At 35.4% G+C, this 15,091-nt stretch overlaps 1 protein-coding gene across 2 annotated transcripts in view; it reads right to left on the bottom strand.

The window, feature by feature from the left end:
• LOC110106273 (L-arabinokinase) overlaps window positions 1–15,091 on the bottom strand; it is a 59,768-nt gene that overhangs the window by 27,822 nt on the left and 16,855 nt on the right. For both annotated transcript variants that reach the window (XM_020836107.2, XM_020836106.2), the window contains exons 10-18: window positions 13,864–13,917; window positions 13,673–13,775; window positions 13,486–13,595; window positions 13,290–13,409; window positions 10,569–10,625; window positions 5,956–6,128; window positions 5,698–5,866; window positions 4,726–4,809; window positions 3,734–3,859 (exon numbers count right to left, since the gene is read on the bottom strand). In XM_020836107.2, coding sequence (XP_020691766.1) covers window positions 3,734–3,859; window positions 4,726–4,809; window positions 5,698–5,866; window positions 5,956–6,128; window positions 10,569–10,625; window positions 13,290–13,409; window positions 13,486–13,595; window positions 13,673–13,775; window positions 13,864–13,917 — 996 coding nt within the window. The remainder of the gene's footprint in view (window positions 1–3,733; window positions 3,860–4,725; window positions 4,810–5,697; window positions 5,867–5,955; window positions 6,129–10,568; window positions 10,626–13,289; window positions 13,410–13,485; window positions 13,596–13,672; window positions 13,776–13,863; window positions 13,918–15,091) is intronic.

Here is a 15,091-nt window from a genome sequence, read left to right as displayed (position 1 = left end):
TACGTATCTGATTGACGGCTAGCCTTAATCGAAAGTTCTCTCTCGTGATCGGGAGGGGTAATTAACTATAGGGGCTTGCGCCTATAGGAAACCAGAACTCAGATCATAAAGTCCTCACAAAATGAGGGCGAAATCTCTGGGTAGAGTCTTATCTACAAACCCATCTGCCTTCCAAAATTTACCCCGGAACTTATCAGTTAAAACCCCCTCGCTCAAATAAAAAAGAAATCGCGCGGCGGGGAGGCCGGGGCCGAATTTTCGGAGCCCACACGTACAAATCCAAATTATGCTTCAGAGCATATTCAATAATTTGAACCGTCTCCTGAAATCGAGGTCAACAAAAGTTCACAAAAAAATCTTCCTTATATCCTATAACAAATTTGTATCCTTCCATAATTTCTCACATTCACACAAAAATTTTTTGGTTACACTAAATGATATTCATATTCCTTATCTAATGAAAATTGGAAAAGTGCCATGAAAGATGAAATGCAGGCCCTGGAGAAGAACAAAACATGGGAGATCACCAACCTACCAATAGGAAAAAAACCAGTCGGCTGTAAATTGGTGTTCTCTGTGAAATACAAAGCTGATGGTACATTAGAAAGGTATAAGACAAGACTGGTGGAGAAAGGGTACACTCAGACGTACAATATTGACTACCAAGAAGCTTTTGCACCGGTGGCCAAGATGAATACTGTGAGGATTCTGCCCTCACTAGCAGCAAATAACAATTGGTATATGGAACAGCTAGATGTCAAAATGCATTCTTACACAGGGACTTGGAAGAAGAAATATTTATGGAGATTCCGCCAGGATTCAAGGAAAAATCTGGGGGTAACAAAGTGTGCAAGCTAAAAAAGGCTCTATATATACTAAATCAGTCACCTAGAGTTTGGTTTGAAAGATTCTCAAAATTTATGCTACTTAATGATTATCGACAAAGCTAAGGGGACCATACATTATTCTTCAAGCACTCAGACTCAAGGGAAGTCACAATTCCATTATTTTATGTGGATGATATCATCTTGACTGGGAATGATGAAAAAGAGAAAGTGATTTTAAAGAAATGTCTTGCTAAGGAATTTGAGATCAAAGATCTTGGTAGATTAAAATATTTTCATAAAATTGAAGTGGCCCACTCTAACAAAGGCCAACTCCAGCAAAATAATCTTCATTTCACAACAAAAATTCATTAATGATCTTCTTAAAAAATGGGCAAACTAGCTTGTAAACCAACAACAACACCAGTATAACCAAATCAAAAATTGGGGGAAGCTAAAGAAGATCCTAATATAGATAAATGATCTTACCATAAACTTGTGGGAAAATTAATTTACCTTTCCCACACCATACCAGATATAGTGTTTGTTGTAAGCATAGTTAGCCAATTCATACAAAATCCAAAACAGCTCACATGCAAGCTGTAGACAGAACACTACACTACCTTAAGGGGAACCCAGGTAAAGGGATTCTCTTCAGAAGAGACTGTGGAATAATCCCAGAAGCATATATTGAAACAGATTATGCAGGATCACCAGTAGATAGACGATCTACATCAAAATACTGCACATTCCTTGGAGGAAATCTTGTTATATGGAGGAGAAATAAACAAAATGTGGTGGCAAGGTCTAGTACATGCAGAAGCAGAATACAGAGCTATCACCTTGGGAATATGTGAGCTACTATGGATCAAGATGATTCTAAAAGACATAAGGATTAAGTGGGAAGGACCCATGAAGCTACAGTATGACAACAAATCAATAATTAGCATAGCTCATAATCCAGTTCAACATGATATGATCATGCAAATAGAAGTGGACAGACATTTCATAAAGGTGAAATTAGACAGTGGTCTTATATTTATCGATCATGTCTCATATTATCAGCTTGCAGATATTCTTACCTAGGGACTCGATAACTCTATCTTTCTGGGACTGATTATCAAGCTGGGAATGACATATCTTTATTCCCCAACTTGAGTAGTATTAAATCCTATCCGTCCCTTGGCATTTTGATCCCACGGCTAGGATGAGAATCCGTGGGAGGCTCACCTCTTAGATCCCATCCGTCCATTGGCATTTTAATCCCACGGCTAGGATGGGAATCCATGGGAAGCTCACCTGGATCACACTAATCTCCTTCCATATTTAGTTGGCTGATTTAGGAAGGATTATATTAGAGCATTTATGCATGATTTTGTAATTATTTATTTCTTTATTAAGATGTCTTGTATATATCTATAAATAAGGATATTTTTATGCAATAAAATTAAGCATTTTCCCTCTCCAATTCTCTGAATTTAACAAGATGTTCTTTACTTATTTCAGGTGAAATCCATGAGTATGAAATTTAAGTATTCTACCACCATCATCAACCTTATTGTGAAAATTCATGGTAGGTCTTATGAATCACACAATTCTACACCTTATTCAAGTCTAATATCTTGTCATATTACTTTTTATTAATCATTTCACCTTGCAATTCCTTTCGCATCAATTTTATCTACCCTCTTTTTCATCAAATATTAGGCATTTACTATACATGTCTAAATCCCTTAAAAATCTATTTTCTATCTCTTCAATAATTGTTAAATTCACACCATAATATAATCTTTTGGCACTAATGAATAATCCTTCTCAAACTTACCTAAAATCCATCTTAGCATTCAAATTGCTATCATATTTAAGGGTGGTTTGGTTTGAAAGTAAAATGGGTGCAAAGTATTACAAATGCATAGATTTTGAAATTAATGATGTTTGGTTTGAACTAAAAAAAAATGCAGAATAAAATTTTAAAATATTTGGAATTCACTCTTTACTTTAATTTGGTGTATTTGAAAATTCGTTAGAATTGGTTGAGTTTGAAATATACTATTGTTTGTTTTCCCACCCATCGCTGCCCCTCGCCACCTGTCGGCAGCTACCCGCCGCCATGAGCTAGTCGCCACCCTTACCTGCCTCTAATCACCAACCGCCACCGGTCACATCGCTGGCCACCAACCACCACCATTGTTGGGCTTTGCACTACATTCATTTATTTACACCCACCAAAACAACTCAAAAATATTTCGAATACATTGCATTTTTTTCTCTACATTCCTTTTTCAACAAACCAAATAATCTCCTAACTAATATTGTTATTGGCATCCTTGTTGTTGGCCACCTGAATCCATACAACATAGGTCCTTTTTGTTGAAGTTTTTTTTTTCAAGCAAATAAAAAGCAAAGAAAAACAATATATAGAGTAAAACTGAAAAGTTATGCACTAGTTAAGTACCAATATATGATTCATATAAATGATGTGACACCTCAATCTTTGTACTTTTAATTTATGGATTGTTATATAGAAGTCATTATATAAGGACCTATCATTTCACCATTTGCATTACTGCTTTCATAAAATCCAAGCCTTCCATAGCTAGTCTTTGGCAAATAAATGGCTTTTCCAAGTTTGAATTCTGATTTTTGTAGTCTGGAAAACTGAAACTAGCCTAACGATGGGATTTTTCTATCAATTCTAAAGGGTCACCACATTTATTATATATCAGCCTTCATAAAGTTGAAAAGATCCCATAATCTCTCATTAAAAAAAAAAATCATGGTAAACAAAAAAGCCATCGTAATTTGTAAAACATGGAAAAACATTCCTACAGGACAAATCATAGGCAATTACTCTATATAACTGATGAATGTAACGAAAACAAAGGTTATTTTGCTAGTTTAGGATTTACAATCTGCAATACAGGGTTGGGACATTTTCCTATTGCTTGTTGGCGTGCTTGAGCATGCTTCCAGAGTTTTTGCTTCGTTGGATGGTTTCTTTGCACTGCAACATGGCAGGCCTCTCTAATAGGCATCTGTAAAAAGGTGAAGCACACAGAGAGTAGTCAATTTACACGGTAGATAAAGAAGGCACCAAAATATTCTTGACTTGATTTATGTCAAAATGTTTAATAGGTGAATAGTCCAGGTTATACGCACCTCAAAGCATGCAACACCAATCAAAAACATATTAAAAGCTTACTGCCTAAGAATAGTGTATTGTGATGTGAACTTTTAGTCATTTAGATCACAATTATCCCAAAAAACAACCCAAATACCATAATATCAAATATAAATGAAGAATATGTAACATATATATATATATATATATATATAATTATGTAGCTCTCCTGTGACTTGGTAATTATGAGTTCAATTTATGACGACAACTCCAGACCTAGAATTGACAGTCTCATGCGTTGGGTAGAAATAAAACAAAAGCAACAACACACGGATGCAATGAATGTGAATGAATTGTAAAATGTGATAAATGATACTAAGAAACATATTAATATCAAAATTAAGATTGTATTCAATACTTCAAAACTTCCAATTTAATGAAAAAGAGGTAATCAAACCTCAGCCATTAGCGCTTCAACAAGCTCAATTGAAATTCTCCTTTATCCTTTATAAGGCTAAACAAAAGCTGTTGACAGTGTGTTACCATAAATTTGGTTCAAGTGTTTTCCATTTCTCTCACAATCAAATGAATGATATTTCCCCATGCAACCTCAAGAATGCTCAATTCTTTAGAGAATCCTCGGGTTATCAAGATTAGGTGATAAACACTGATCAACATGGTTTAAAAGTTTCAGCTTTTGATTAATTTTCCTTTCATATATATATATATATATAGCTTCAGTTAGTTGAGTTACAGAAAATTGTTTAAGGAGAAGCTTACCTGCAAAACAAGGCTTCCTGAATAATCTGCAATTCCTCCCATTACATCCAATCTCCCAGGTGCTCTTGCCACAAATATATCTTCCTATATGAAAACAATTTTCGTTAAGAGCTCATCTCAAAAGAGAACGTCTCAAAGGATCGTTTCAATCAGGACACCATCAAGACTCAAACATGGTGTCTCCTGCTGTATAAAATAATGACAAGGACTGATAGAGAGGAAGAGAGAGAAAGTATCAAAATCAAGTTTGATTGGACATATAATCGAGTTGGAGAAACATACTTTGTGAGTAATATGCAAGTGGAAACTAAGTTTACAGGAGCTGTCAAGAACTGTTGAATTTTTTTAAATATAAAAATCGATAGAGTCCAAATGGCATCTTTTCCATAATTTCCTAGAATGCAAGAGCGTCCCAGTGTCAGAGATGATATCGGCCCTCTATAAGTGTTAGGTTTCATGAACTTGGAATAAAAGCAAAACGTGATAAGCTAGCTAAAGGAATTAAGGTATACAATGACACTAGAATCATCAATTTCTGTGATCATTGAAGATAAGATAGGATAACTCTCAAATTCCATAAAATCTATAAACAAGCCTGAGTACTCTGAAAGATAGCTCCTTAACATATCAGATTTGGCCTGTTTGAAAAGCTCTGTTCTTATTCATCGAATGCTACATAGAATGAATAAAACTTAAGACTAACTTCATTCAACAAGGAAATGTATGTGCGAAGATATCTTAATAATTGAAACTCCACATGCACTGATACATAATGAAGACATGCAAGCAAGCTAGCAACGTTTGAGAAATTCCCACTTTTGAATTCCACTTAAAAGGACAGAAGTTTAACTTTTGCAATGCCGGAGTCAAATGTGACAAATCATTAGCCAAAAAGATCTTTGCCAGTTCAAGGAATGATGATGGAAAAGTGTTGAAGCAACTGCAACAAAGTATGAGGTTGTTAGTCCGGACCTCCCAGTTAAAGAGCGCAGCAGCAGCACTCTGCTCTCTTAGCTGGCGCTTTCCTGTGTTCTTTCCTGAGCCAGATCCACAGTCAAGTGCTGACAAGCTCTTTAAGAATGCCAAAGTATCTGATAATCCATGCAGCTCTCCATGAAGTATTTCAAAGTCCGCAATGCATCTAGCATATTAAAACAACAATGTTATCAATGATTAATAATGTAGTCCTAACAGGAAGTAAAAGAGGAGGATATTAAATTGGAAACTGACGATCCCACAAAACTTGTATCTCCATTTACTCCAGAATGACATGATTCAGAACGAAGGCCAAGTTCATTTTCAGCTTGTGTATACCAATCCGGAATGGAGATATCCCTACCAGGGGATCTTTGTAGTTGATATCCAAGTATTATGGCATCACGCAATCGCCTTGCTCCACTCAACTACATTTTAAACAAGTATTAGGATTAGTTAAACAAACAAGATTCCTTCATTTAACCAAGCAGCGTGTATTTTTGTATTGCATGAAGACATCATTCCCAAGAATTATAATTTTGAAGCCTGATCACTTGTAAATATGAAATAAAATACATTACTTATTGTAACAGAAATGGAGAATAAAAAAGAGGAAAATTAAACATGAGCGCATAATTATTCCATGTTAGGAGGCTTACTTTCAGACTTCCAAGGGAGAACGGGGATATTGCCTATTGAAATAATAAAGAAAAATACTTTACAAAAACAAAATGAAAATAAAAGAGCAGACACCTCAAATTGTTCATATTTAATAACGGCACTTGCAAAGACAGCAGAAGTGGAGCAGCAACCATCAAGGAAAATAAATCAACACCATCAGTCTAAAACAGAATAGTGTATCTACACCTTACACGTGTAAAGCAAAATTACTTTCTCTATTTAACTTTACACCTAGGAAACTTCTTTTCATCTATATATACACTACAGTATATGTAATAGGTGTATGAAACATTCAATGAAGAAACCTTCCGGCAATATGCTGCTCTGGCTTTATCTTCTTCCAGAGCTTTCCTAATCTAACTTTGTTGACTCAAGAAAAACGGCGTGTCGGCATGAATACCACTTTGAAAACTTAGGATTCCATCATCCTAAAGTAAGATTGTAGTTAACCAAATTTCTCCTAAGGGTAGTGTCAAGGTTTAATTAGATCAAGGTCCTTAACTTCCCATGAGCGCAATCACTCATTATTAATTACCCCTCTTAAGTTGTAAAAGAGAGCTCTCGATTAATGATAAATAATTTTAGGTATTTTTAGTCTAAGTTGTAGGGGAAAATGGAGGTAAACCCGATCAAGATCCCATTGTTCCGTTGTCCCAGGTATACCGTAGATTTCAGTCTATCAACACTAACAATCATTGAACGTAGTGTCTAGGGAATCTGATCAGTAATCGTTGGTTGCCTCCTCTCAAGGATCTCGAGTAAATTAAGGTGGTTAGATGTGGATTGGGGTTTACATCTATTAGAATACCCAGAAGTTAGTTTGGTTTGGGATTTATAACTTCGTTTAGAAGTTACCCATATGTTTAAATTGAAGTGAGTATTACGGCTTCTCCTCGAAATAGTCTGGGTGTTTGAATTTGAGTACTTACGGCTTTCATTGAAAGTAGCCCGTAAAACGAGTCTTACGGCTTCTATTAAAAATAGCCCTGATGGGGACATCAGATTTTGACACGTGTACCATTGCCGACGGCGCAGATCGACGGCTACATTGAAAGTAGCCCGTAAAACGAGTCTTACGGCTTCTATTAAAAATAGCCCACTAGTGGGTCTTACAACTTATCCTTACAAACTAAGATGCCTGATTGTTTTGTTTGAGGGTTTGATGTTTTGTTTAGAAATTTCTCAAAAAAAATATATCTTATGTTTTCCATTAGAAATTGCTTGATTATTTGGGTACAACCTATCCCTATAGACTGAGCTGCCCATTCATTTGAATTTGATTTAGGGTTTGATATTTCATTTAAAAATTTTCCAAATAATAGGTCTTACGACTCCCATTAAAAGTTGACCGGTTATATGGGTAAAACGGGTCTTACTGTTGCCCTTTGAAAGTAGCTCAATAGTGGGTCTTTCCAAATAATAGGTACCTATTAGTTTCATTTGTTTGAGTTTTAGGGACTTGCAATTTATTTAACAATTTTTCTAAAATGTGGGTTTTATGACTTTAATTAAAACTTGACCATTGGCGAGTCTTACAATCTAGCCCTATAGGCTAAGCTGTCCATTAGTTTGAATTTAATTTAAGGTTTGATATTTCATTTAAAAATTTTCAAATAATAGGTCATAAGACACCCATTAGAAGTTGCCTAGTTATTTGGATAGGACAGGTCTTACTTCTTCCCTTTGGAAGTAGTCCAATGGTGGGTCTTACAACCAAACTTTATAAACAAAGCTTCCCAATAATTTGAATTTGGTTGATAGTTCTTATAATTCCCTTAGAAGTTGTCTGTAGGTTTAATTTGTAGTGGGATTTACTGCTCCACTTAGGAGTCGCCACGTTGATTGGTCTTACAATCTAATTCTACAGAAAGGCTGCTCGTTGGTTTTATAGGACTTGCTGTTTCCCATAGGAAGCACCCTATAGTTTGTGTTTATAGTAGATTAGACTTTACTCGTATGTGCTTTAGCTTGTAGTTGTTTGCTAGCATCACATCAGATATTTAGCTTTCAATTGTTTTCATCAAGTCTAACATTAGTGGTTTTGCTACAGTAGTTTCTCTTCATGCTTTAATAATTTAGTACTTTACCCTGCTTTTTTTTCTTGCACCAGTGTTGTACCTTTACTTGTACCAGTGCCCTGCTTTTTTTCTTTCAGTACTGTAGTTTTGTGTAGCACATGTTCTTTTCTTACCTTAGAAATTTAATTTTAATGCTCATGAGTTTTATTTGTTTGTTTGTAAGAGCTCGTACTATTTTGGAGCTCGCACATAAGGATTGGAGAGCTTGGAGGGTTTGTACATGAGAGGTTTTCTTTTGTTTGAGTCTTAGTTTTAGGAGGGTGGTTTCACTGTTGCTTGTACATTATGGTTGATTAGTGGAAAAATATTATTTCTTTTTCTGCATTCAAAAGAAAACTCATCGGAGTGGCTCTCTTCACATTAATTGATTAATTAATTAAATTTTCTATTTTAATCAACCAATTAATTAAATTTAAATTTCATTGTCCTTGAATTTTAAGTTGTTCCTAGATTTTAAATTTGCTCTATGATAATTAATTAAATTTACTCTCGAATTTTAAATTGCTCTCGGATAATTAACCAATTAATTAAATTTGCTCTTGGATAATTAATTAACCATATAATTAATTTGATTAATTCATCTTAATTAACTAACTAATTTTAGTTAATTAGTTACAATTAATCAATCAAAATTAATAAACTAATTTCAAATAATTAATTAATTTCAATTAACCAATTAATTTTGATTAATCAATTTTAATTAATTGATTTCTATTAAACAGTCAATTTTAATTGATTAATTTTAATAAATCAATTAATTTTAGTTAATTAACTTTGATTAATTAGTTTCAACTCAATAATTCTCATTAATTAGTTTTAATTAAAATTAATCAATTGACTAATTAAAATTAAAATTGAATTGCTCTTCCATTTAGTAGTCTCTTGGAGCAATTTCGACAACCTCCCGGCATCCCCTCCCCACGAGGGAGGTTGGGATGACACTTGTCGTTGATTTCTTCCCGGCTGGATCTAAAATTGACGGCGTGAGATATTGGATTTGAAATCATCTCGGCCAGATCTAAAATCAACTATGCAAGGCCTTGAATTTGAAGCCATCCCGGACGGACTTAAGGTCCACGGCGCAAGATCTTTATAGATTACTTGTTCCTCTTCTCTTTCTTTCTTCTTTTTTTTATTTGATTTATATTTTAATATATAAATATTCCTCTGCTATCCCACGAATGACAGTAGCATTTACTATACATTTTATATGAGTAAAGACTGCAATGTCTTATACATTTACATTTTAATAAACATAGAAGCAGTTGAGGGATAATCGAAGCAGGCTTGGCTACAAGAAACCACGAGGTGTTCGCACAGTGAAGGTGAACGACGGGTTGCGGCTCACGTGGGAAGCAAAGATTACGAGAGTGGGTTGTGGCTGACGGGAAAATCCACACAGGAACAAGAACTTGAGCGGAATATTGCTCACGGGCGAAGGCTCGGGAATTTAACCAAAGGGCTTGGGGTTCGGTCAAGTGTTCACAGACATAGCAGAGATTGACGCAGGAGGTGTCAATTTAGGCCCGGGCATGCGTAGGCGATGTGTAGGGAGGCAAAGACAGCAAAAGTGGAGCAGTAACCATCAGGGAAAATAAATCAACACCATCGGTCTAAAACATAATAGTGTATCTACACCTTACATGTGTAAAGAAAAACCACTTACTATGTTTAACTTTACACCTAGACAACTTCTTTTCATCTATATATACACACTACAATATATGTAATAGGTGCATGAAAAATACAATGAAGAAACTTTCACAGCTTTAGCTTTATCTTCTTCGAAAGCTTTCCTTATCCAGCTTTCAGGCCTGCTGTATACTTTCTATAATATTATTCTTGGTCAAGTACTTTAAACAACTAGTATATTAGCCAAATAATGGGCACACGCTCTGTGCTGCGAAGGCTACTTTGTCAGGTTTCTGTTGCATGATATTCACAAGGAACGGGAGAAAAAGTAAAACAAAAACACAGTTTACAATATAACAGCTAGTTAAAACACCAAACGAAAGTGGGGAGGAGGGCATAGGTGGACATAAAGATGACCAATTTAATATGTTGATTCACGTAAAAGAACAGCATAACAAATTATAATTTAAGATATACCTTGTCCGTTAAATGGCATTTGCCAATGGCAGTATCTTGTAATATTCTGGCAACCACCTGTGACAAAAGTACTAGATAATTATATGTTTAGTGACCATGAAGGAAAAGAGAAAAATATTACGGATGATGCACAATGAATGTAAAATCAAAGAACAAATCGACGCAGAAAATATATAAAAAAGTTATGCATTGTAGCTCTGTTTATTCAGGGTCTCCTTTTAAAAGAAATCACATAGCACGCCATTAATTTGGAAATAAATGTACCCCTTTGCCTTCTCTTCACAGATTTCACTTGAAAATAATTCAAAATCCGTTCCTTTAAACACATGGCATACCAATCCTCAACTCCCAAACAATTGTTTCGTATCTGTTCATAATTGTGTATCTTAGTTTAAGCTCCTCTTTCTTTCTGTAGGAGAGTGGGTCAGTGGTGGGTAATAAGAATGGCATAGATTATATGATTGCGATGAACTTCAAAAGATACTGAACAATACAGGGCAAATTATTATGTGTGGACGCTGAACACCATCCAGAGACGAACCAGAATGCGCCACATCACCCCCACTTGGTACCGCGCTCGGTACTACTGACGTGGCGTATTCTGATTGGTCTCCGGACGGTAAACTGAGTTCGGCGTCCGCACATAATAATTTCTCACAATTATGGAGAGGTTTTTGAATAATTTAATGATACTCATCAAAAAGCCAACCCCAGAACCAGTGCTCATTTAAATATATCTATCAAAAAGATAAATGTGAGACGCATGAACTATATGCAAACCAACAGCAAAAAACTAAGGAAATGCCTCTTTTCTCAATTACTTGCGCAATATCGTACCATAGAAAGCTTTTTATAATTCCACTAAGGAATAAAGTTCATTCTGCAACTGAATTAATAATCACTTGTCAGAAGTCTTTAATTCAAGTCACTACAGCCACTTCAGCAGCAGCAATCTTGCAGCATGGAACTTAATTGGTTTGAAATAATGACGTGCAGATTATGTAATAAACTATAAATGATATCTGACATGTAATGGTGTCTAATGAGTTTCCGATAGGAAATACTTGAGTACACAAGTAATCCTAATGGGAATACTTGAGTTTACAAGCAAACCTAACAAAATCAATAAAATCAACAAGAAAAATAGAAGAATTTGGGTGGAAGCAATCAAAATCAATAGATAATTTCATAGAAATCAAAGCGAAGCAAGAACGAAACAAAAATACAATTGATCCTCAATTAGAGAGGAGGATCATTATCTCCCAATCTCTAGACGAGAAGCCTAGAGTCCAAGACACCAAAAAGAACTCGAAGAGAAACAATAATCATGCGTGTCCTAACCCTAGCCTCTCATGTTCTTTAAATACAATCCTTCATAATAAAAAGCTTCCTAATATAAATTAATTTCAAATTGCCCTCCTCTAGCTTAAACTGTCCTCTCTCTCGTATTGCTGTCCAAGGAGATGGGGCCCATTTAATTAGGTGGTGGGGTTTAGAGGAGGCAGCTTATATGTCTGAACCGGCCCCTCCTGGGCCTGTTTGGGCTGAGGCGGAACAATTTCTTGGCTAGCGGTCAGCCTAGCATGACACAGGCTTTCTCACCAAACTATGGAACCAGAATTGTTATTCTGGTCATTGACTTACAATAAAACCAACAAAAATAACACAAATATCGCAGCAGAAGATATTGATATGATGACATCATCAAAATGAATTAATACAAGATAAAGAAAATCACCTCGCCACCATTAACACCATCATCATAACATGGGCTAAGGGTTAGTGCACGCCCTTTGCCTTCTCTTCACAGATTTCACTTGAAAATAATTCAAAATCCGTTCCTTTAAACACATGGCATACCAATCCTCAACTCCCAAACAATTGTTTCGTATCTGTTCATAATTGTGTATCTTAGTTTAAGCTCCTCTTTCTTTCTGTAGGAGAGTGGGTCAGTGGTGGGTAATAAGAATGGCATAGATTATATGATTGCGATGAACTTCAAAAGATACTGAACAATACAGGGCAAATTATTATGTGCGGACGCTGAACACCATCCAGATACGAACCTGAATGCGCCACATCACCCCCACTTGGTATCGCGGTTCGGTACCGCGCTCGGTACTACTGACGTGGCGCATTCTGATTGGTCTCCGGATGGTAAACTGCGTTCGGCGTCCGCACAGAATAATTTCTCACAAGGAGAGGTTTTAAATAATTTAATGATACTCATCAAAAAGCCAACCCCATAACCAGTGACTCATTTAAATATATCTATCAAAAAGATAAATGTCAGACGCAAGTACTATATGCAAACCAACAGCAAACAACTAAGGAAATCCCTCTTTTCTCAATTACTTGCACAATATCATACCATAGAAAGCTTTTTATAATTCCACTAAGGAATAAAATTCATTCTGCAACTAAATTAATAATCACTTGTCAGAAGTCTTTAATTCAAGTCACTACAGCCACTTCACCAGCAGCAATCTTGCAGCATGGAGCTTATTTGGTTTGAAATCATGACGTGCAGGTTATGTAATAAACTATACATGATATCTGACATGTAATGGTATCTACTGAGTTTCTTGGCTGGCGGTCAGCGTAGCATGAAGCAGAATTGCTCGTCGATAAAACCAACAAAAAGTAACACAAATATCCCAGCAGAAGATATTGATATGATGACATCATCAAAATGAATTAGTACAGGATAAAGAAAGGCACCTCTCCACCATTAACACCACCATCATAACATGGGCTAAGCGTTAGTGCACGCTCAAGATAAGGCTTCCAATGTCCAATAAGCAAATCCCTTCTTATCATCTCTACACCACCCTGATAGTACTGTATACGAGAAGTGTAAGATTCTTAAAATACGCAATCTACTTGTTCAAAGTGATAAAAGAAGAATTGAACTAACCTCAAGCATATTTCTTAGAAAAGGCTCCTCATTAAAATAATCCCTCCTTACAAAGACAAAAGGTAGCTTGTAGGCTAAAGCTTCACTGAAAGTACCATATCCAATTTTGCCTGATGCGAGTCACGAATGACCAATGAGACCTTAGTACCATTAAAATGAAGCTTATCTACTGGAGAAAATACAGTACCAAGCATGCAATCAGATGCTGCTATTAAATCAGGAGTATATGCATCTTTCGCAAGCTTTATAAAGTTTGGAGGAAGTACTTGTTTGTCGGATGCACCACAGACCTAATACAGAAAGATAAATTTTATTAGACAGAACTTGCATGCGCTAAAAGAACAAAAAAAAAGGTAAATAACTCTATAATGAGAATACCAGACATAACCAATGAGCAGGTAACCATTCTTGCTTTAGTGTCCATCCAGCTGGCTGCAATTAAAAACTGAGAATCAGCATGCCATTGTACTTGGAAAGGTTAAAACAAAAATTAGAGAATTTATTTTCAAGCATAAATCAGGGAAGTTTATATTTTAGTTAATCCTCAGCCTCAAATACAAGTTGTATACTATGCTTAACAAATCAGAAAGGCTTATTTATGTATTAGGCATTTGGAAGTGCCTCTTCCGTAATAACAACAAGACTTTCAAGTACCACATATGCATTCTAAATTTAGTATCCACAATGGAGAGACACCTAGAAATCATATAACATTACAATAACTAGGAAGAGTGCAAGGAGTGTTAAGGCATGTGAGAGTATCGCATTAAGTCCTATCCTGATCGTTGAAACACTACAAATTGATTTTTTGAATTGATTTTTTTATTAAGTTAATCATGCTTCAACAAAAAAACACTGAAAATTGATTTTTTGACAGGAGCTAAAAGTAGAAAGGCTTGTAAATCTGAAAATAAGCATGAATAGTTAGATGATAGCTCACCAAATCAACCTATTGCATCTAGACCTAAAAAGGAGGTGAAGCCGCTATACCTAAAAGAAACTACTATTTCTCATAAGCCTAACTATTGCAAATATTTGTTATGAGGATTCATCTTGTCCGCATATGATTGCATATGCTCTAAATGTTATGAATTATACCGATGATCACAAGTCATCTACTTTTGACAAAGCTTTTAGTGGAAGATAATCAAAATCATGAATCACTATTATGGTAGAAGAGTTGGAGCCATTTCAGAAGAATTAAACTTATGATTTGGTTTAACTCCCTAAAGGAAAAAAAGAGTTATTGCCTGCAAAAATAATTCTTCAAACACAAAGAATGAACACAAGCTGAATATATTAATATAGATATTAAGCACAATTGGTTGCAAATGGTTAACCAGAAGGAAGGCATGGACTTCAATGAGGTTTTCTCACATATTAAGCATAGCTTTATTTGTATTTTGTTAGTGGGTTGTACTAGAGGACCTAGTGTTGGAATGGTTCGATTTGAAGAAATCTTTTTCACGGTGACTCATATGCGACAACCGCCAATCTTTGAAGGTGTGGGAATGAAAGATCATGTATATCTAGTTAAAAAGTATTTGTATAGCCTGAAGAAACCCACCGACAATGAAAATTCAATAGTTTTATAATTAATTATGGG

The sequence above is a fragment of the Dendrobium catenatum genome, unplaced genomic scaffold (genome assembly GCF_001605985.2).
Source record: "Dendrobium catenatum unplaced genomic scaffold, ASM160598v2 fragScaff_scaffold_1021, whole genome shotgun sequence".
In the NCBI taxonomy this organism is placed as follows: domain Eukaryota; kingdom Viridiplantae; phylum Streptophyta; class Magnoliopsida; order Asparagales; family Orchidaceae; genus Dendrobium; species Dendrobium catenatum.
The sequence above is the reverse complement of the archived record's forward strand: the minus strand, read 5'-3'. Positions and strand labels throughout refer to the sequence as shown.